Here is a 6,740-nt window from a genome sequence, read left to right on the forward strand (position 1 = left end):
AAATTCAAACAAAAATTATTTATCAACTGACATTTTCTGATCAAGCAGTTGATCAATAAAATAGAAGCTCCCTCTTTTGCAGTTATTAGATTTGTCCAATATTCCTGACAATTCTCTTAAAAATAGTGAAATTAATATTTAATCAAATATGAAAATTATTAGAAATAACCACTTTATAATGAAGCATCTGATTTTCTGAATCTATCCTCCTATGTTTAATAGCACGATGGCAGTTTTTGGTAGTTAAAATATTAGAATTATTCTGCACTATGTATCAGTACTGCTATTAGTTGAAAATTGTTTTCCAGAAAAATGTAGCTCATGAGAGAGTAAAAATCTGAAGTTTTCCTGATTGTGGATATTCTACATCGGATTTAAAAGGACGGTTTAGTTTTAACATTTATTTCTTAAACTAATAAAATATTCGTTTTATCGTGTGATGAATTGTATTAAGTTTTTGTCCGACATTTTCTGTCAGGACGAATTAATTAAGATCAAACAACCACGAAATTAAAATATCTTCGACTCCAGCCACTAGAGCAACAACAAAGTTATAGGCAGAGCACGTGTATTGAATTTGATGATAGTAAAACTGATGATAAGAAAATTCTAGTTGATTATTAACTTACACTCCAAGAATGTTGCTCAGTTGTAAAACAGATTGAAAGCATAGTTGCCTGTTTACATTTTGATCGACTTTTAAGATGCGCCAAATCAACAATAATCTAACGGAAACTTTGATTTTGAAAACACGACCTACTAATGGAAGACTGGCGTCCTTTTCAAAAAACAAAACATGTCTCCATGTTATTAGATGTTGGAGGAAGAAGTCTTAGAGAACCTGACCCTCCAGGGTATGTACCCAAACACCGACGACATTCATTCATTCATTATCAGATGATGGAAAGAGTCTTGTTCCTTATGCAGAGGACACGCTATACATGCGCGTGAAACACGTGAACTAGTTAACTATGGTCGACAGACAGTTAAGCTATCTTTATTTAGAGTTCTAGCACATCTGATAGACACAAAGTAAAAATATATTTCAACTTTTAGTTTATTGATCTCAAGCATAAACTGTAACAATCAGTGTGACGCAACCTCTAACAGCTACACGTCACTCTGAAAGATGACACATGTCAATAATACTTTAATAACCAAAAATGGTGCATGTAAATTATATCTTAACAGTGTTACACGTTAATCACTGAGTACCATTTGAAAACGATAAATATAAACTGTAGGATAAGAACAGAATATGTCATAGGCATATCACAACAATTCTACTGAAAATGTTGTATAATTAATACGTAATCCAACATGTAGACAAAGCACAAGAAAATTATCAATGTGTAATAACTGAAGAATCAATACGTGGCTTAAGCGAAGTAATCAACTATGTCAAACACATTAAACGTAGAAATTGAAGAAGTTCATGTAGATCATACATTTCAGTAAAAAATGTTGCATGTAAATCTCAGTGTAACAACTGTGAATTGCTGGACTATATTATGACAGTAAATATACTTAGAGCTATATTACAAACAATATAAACAAACACAATTATTACCGAAATGAGCATTTAATGTGTAAAAGCTGTTACATTTAAATGGGCGAAAAATGTGTATACAAACATTTCGTTACTTTTGATTTAATATTATAAACAAGTTTTAACATTATATATTGTAATAAGTAAATGCTGCAAAAAAGGAAATAATAAAACACATGAAAAAAAACGCTTGTGAATTGTTGAACTTAAGCCACAGTCTCTTATATTTCAATAATAGTTATGAATGTTCCGATAATATGTTAAGACTAAGTTTTCAGAGTTTATATTTAATTTGCTTGTACATAAATGTAAATAGCTAAATTACTATGTAAGTTTCTGCTAAACCAATAATATCAATGATGGTGAATTTAAAAATTATGTGTAATTTTGTGAGTATCAATCCCATTAGTGTAACTGTATAGTGCGGAGATAAAAGCCATCTTGATTTCTCTTAACTCTAGAGTGAACATATTAACAATGGCTGTTTTATAAATTCGTTTATTAATTCTATTTCTCAGTTTTGAAGAAAAATCAGGTTTGTTTCCGAACTTTTCCAATGATAAACGTATCTTGGCTGTCAGAATTTTCAATGAGAATAACAACCTTTTTTTTTCGATGTCCTTGTTTACTATTTGGTTTAACGATAATAAGTTCATCGTAATTGTTCACATTTCTAGGAAACAGAGGTCGCTGGATATATTCTTTAATAGCTTTTCCTTGTTTTGACGCTGGTGTTTCTCTCTGAAGATGTAGAATATAGTCATGTTTAGTGGTGCAACACTCAAAATTTGAGCAATAATTTTACTATAACATGTATAAAACCAAATAAATGTTTCTATAAAAACTATAAATTATGAAATTGGTTTCAGTTATCTCATAAATGTTTTCTGGAAACTAGGAAAACTATTTCACACATTGTTTCACGCAGTGAATAAAGAATGATATACAGCAGATAATAACTTAAATACTGTTTTCCATTTATATTTTACACGTTCACAAAGGATAACTAGATTGTTTATATCATTGTCTAGACAAGATGAAAGTACGGTAACAATTAAATGTCAAGTGTTCTACTCAATTTATTGTTATATAACTAGACAAGATAAAAGTACGTTTATAATTAAATGTTAAGTGTTCTACTCAATTTATTGTTATATAACAAGACAAGATGAAAGTATGTTTATAATTAATTGTCAAGTGTTCTACTCAGTTTATTGTTATATAACTAGACAAGATGAAAGTACGTTTATAATTAAATGTTAAGTGTTCTACTCAATTTATTGTTATATAACAAGACAAGATGAAAGTATGTTTATAATTAATTGTCAAGTGTTCTACTCAGTTTATTGTTATATAACTAGACAAGATGAAAGTACGTTTATAATTAAATGTTAAGTGTTCTACTCAATTTATTGTTATATAACTAGACAAGATGAAAGTACGGTAACAATTAAATGTCAAGTGTTCTACTCAATTTATTGTTATATAACAAGACAAGATGAAAGTACGGTAACAATTAAATGTCAAGTGTTCTACTCAATTTATTGTTATATAACAAGACAAGATGAAAGTACGTTTATAATTAATTGTCAAGTGTTCTACTCAGTTTATTGTTATATAACTAGACAAGATGAAAGTACGTTTATAATTAAATGTTAAGTGTTCTACTCAATTTATTGTTATATAACTAGACAAGATGAAAGTACTGTTATAATTAATTGTCAAGTGTTCTACTCAGTTTATTGTTATATAACTAGACAAGATGAAAGTACGTTTATAATTAAATGTTAAGTGTTCTACTCAGTTTATTGTTATATAACTAGACAAGATGAAAGTACGTTTATAATTAAATGTTAAGTGTTCTACTCAATTTATTGTTATATAACTAGACAAGATGAAAGTACTGTTATAATTAAATGTCAAGTGTTCTACTCAATTTATTGTTATATAACTAGACAAGATGAAAGTACGTTTATAATTAAATGTTAAGTGTTCTACTCAATTTGTTGTTATATAAATTAAACATGAAAAGTTATGTGATCTGAACTTCAAACGACTGGTTATTTACCTTATGTTACAGAGAGAAACAGTTTTCAAACTGTCTTATTTTTTTGCAACTTTGGAATAAATCACGCACCTTATAGCGTTTTAAAACAATCAATAATCTTAATAAAGTCCAAAAGAAGAGAACTGGATATTTCACTAAATGTCTTTCAGACCAATGAAAGTTGACTGACTATAAAAAACAAAAACTGTTGTAAAATGTCTGAAAGCGTCATCAACAAGATATAGTTGAACCACTTACAACAAAATGGCACAAATACACTGGTACTTGGCTAAGAAGGTCCCAATCCACCTTTAAAGCAGGTTGCCGTTATATACCGATTATGTGTAACCTGATAATATCTGAATCAGATGTTCAAAGCTCCAACATGACGTCATTTCATTGTACATGCAGTTAAAAAACGAAATAAAGTGAGCAATATGAGCGGAAGTGATATATTATGGTGCCACTAATGTACAAAATAATTCGCTTTTATTATCAGTAGTGGTAGTATGTATGTGAATGAAAAATTACGAAAGGGCATTCTGATCTTTATGTTTTCCAGATGTTATTAATGCTATGGACAACAGTAAAGGTAATGCGAACTTCTTACACAATCATACATTGTTATGATTGGCTCTGGCTTCAGTTTAATGGATGGTAATTGTCTTCCAACATGTACTAAGATTGAAGAAGAGGTGATTCATCAGTTTAACTAGCATATAGACTTATTAGACCTCAATGGTATCAAACATGTATAAGTCTATTTTGGAGAAAAAAAATTGCACGCATTCAAACGACTCTGAACATTAAAGATTCTCTGAACGCATCTTTTTTTTTAACTGTAAAAATGTAAATTTACTTGCATCAAATATTAATTATAACGTAAGATGAATAAGAACTTAATTGAATTTCGAACCAAAGTATTCCTTTCTCCTAGGTCGTTTTCATATATCGTCTCCAGGGTTGTTCGTTTGGTTACTTTTTGCTTTCTTAGTATATTAGTTTTTGTCTTCTTAACATTCTTTGCAGAGACCTTCTTCTCACATTCAGGGATCAGTGGCATAGCCTCCAATATATCCAATTCATCAATGGTTATCTTTTCATCACCAGGCTGTTTGTGTTCGACACGGTTTTTCAAAACATTCCGTTCTTCCCGAGGTTTATATTTCCAGGCGTAGAAAAAACAAAGAACGCTGCATGATCATTACAGAAAATAAATAAATAAGAATCACGTGTTTCAAGTCCATTAAAATACATATTATTATTAAATAAGCTATGGATAATGCGTCACAGTTAAAACTTGCAGTCGTAACTTACCACAAAGCAGTAAGACACATCAAAATGAGTGCTGTCCGCCAAGCACATCTTGGAACTGTAGATTTTGAAGTCAAGTGAAGCGTAGCCTTCTGAACCACTTCAATTCGATCTTAAGACAAAGAGTCGTATTTAAAATCACTTTACGTACTCTACCGATTACGTAAAACCGAAAAATAAAACTTTAAATGTAAGTTAACAATAATAGTAATGTGTATAATTCTTTAAGTTCAACAATAATCTTCATTAACATATTAAAAATTTCAATTAAATAAATATGATATTTCTTATATATTTTCATATTAAACATTGATAACAACCTTTACAATTTGAGAACTGTAAAATAGATTTTTTCTTTACACTTTAAACAGATAATTAGCAAAGAAAAATGACGCCTGTTATATTATTTGAGCTCCTTACTAGTAGACAAATAGTACAGTTGTGTAATAACAACAACTATATAGTTATATAACGGGAAATCAATTAGGTTTTCCAACATATTTACATTGTGAGACGATATATCACGAAACCTGCTGACTTTCCATTCCAAACACACGTGATCAGACGATATAAGAAAAATCTCGACATTTTCTTTACGATAATTGACATATTATACAACTCAGTATAACACAGCGAGTTAAATCAACTTCGATTCATTAAAACTGTAAAGATGTATAACACAAATTAAACAAACTGTCTTTCCATTGACTACTTAATAAAGTCAGTTTGTTTAATGGGTATTCACTTACTGTGTTAAGTTTTATAATTAACTACTTCACTTATTATGGTGCATAATTATATTTTACTATCGAATCGTATCCACTGAATGGTAGTTTCTGCGTCTTTACAACACTATTAAAAACAGTAATTTTTACAAATTTCTCTTTACTCTAAATTTCCCAGATAAAGAACGATACCATTTTGACCAGAAACACTGAACGTCGAACGTCACTACTGACTTTTTTCGTTTACTTGAACAATTCTTTCGTTTTATTCAGAACTTACGAGACGGTTCTTTCTAATCCATGTTATTATTACCTTATTTAAAACATTTGTTTTGTATTTAGACATATTACTTTATTTTAGTTATGTACATAAACTAAACATAGATTTAAGTTATGTTTTGGGACATTTTTTAGTAATAATGTAGTAATAATGACACCGTTATATTTGTTTGTCAATTTCGCGGACAGCTGAACGAGGGCTTTCAGCGTTAGCCGTTCCTAATTTTGAAATGATATACTGGAGGTAAGACAGCTATTCAATACTATTTGTCGTAAATGTTTGAGCCCATCTTTAAAAACAAGTAGTAGGATTTCTCAGTAAAAGCAAAGCTTTTTAATGCATTAAAAACCATGAAAGTTATGAAGAAGTATCGTATTATAACAATCTGCTTGAACAAAAATAAACATCTTTAAAACATTAAGGAAACAATAAAAGAAAACTTTAAAACCCTTTTGTTCCATTACTTCTACAAAGATCTTTATTATCAGCTCCTTCATCAGTAATTTTATCTCCAGGACAAGCTACACAGGCGTCAGCAGCAAAAGATGCCATATAAGTCCCTCCTGGACACGGCAGGCAGTGAGTTTGGAATCCATTGTCATAGTGACCAGGAGGACATGGATCTAAAAGCGTTAAAAGTACAAAGCTAAACATTTATTTACCCAGTGTTAATTTTTATTGTTCTAACAACGTCTTTAGTGTCAAAAAACGTATTTGTTTAACTAAAATTCCATATTTTTAAAAGTCTTTCATCTATTTGTGTTTACTGTGAACAGTTTAAAATAATTGAGTGTCATATATACTTACAACACCTGTTAACATCTC

At 29.8% G+C, this 6,740-nt stretch overlaps 1 protein-coding gene across 1 annotated transcript; it reads right to left on the reverse strand.

Moving 5' to 3' along the window:
* Window positions 1-4,467: 4,467 nt before the first annotated feature.
* LOC143224062 (uncharacterized) lies at window positions 4,468-6,573 on the reverse strand. Its single transcript, XM_076452526.1, has 3 exons — window positions 6,380-6,573; window positions 4,914-5,022; window positions 4,468-4,789 (listed from the first exon to the last, which is right to left on the reverse strand). Exons 1-3 carry the CDS (start codon window positions 6,567-6,569, stop codon window positions 4,468-4,470), a joined length of 621 nt encoding a protein of 206 aa, XP_076308641.1. The 5' UTR covers window positions 6,570-6,573.
* Between the last annotated feature and the right edge of the window lie 167 nt (window positions 6,574-6,740).

The sequence above is a fragment of the Tachypleus tridentatus genome, chromosome 8, assembly GCF_004210375.1.
Source record: "Tachypleus tridentatus isolate NWPU-2018 chromosome 8, ASM421037v1, whole genome shotgun sequence".
Taxonomy (NCBI): domain Eukaryota; kingdom Metazoa; phylum Arthropoda; class Merostomata; order Xiphosura; family Limulidae; genus Tachypleus; species Tachypleus tridentatus.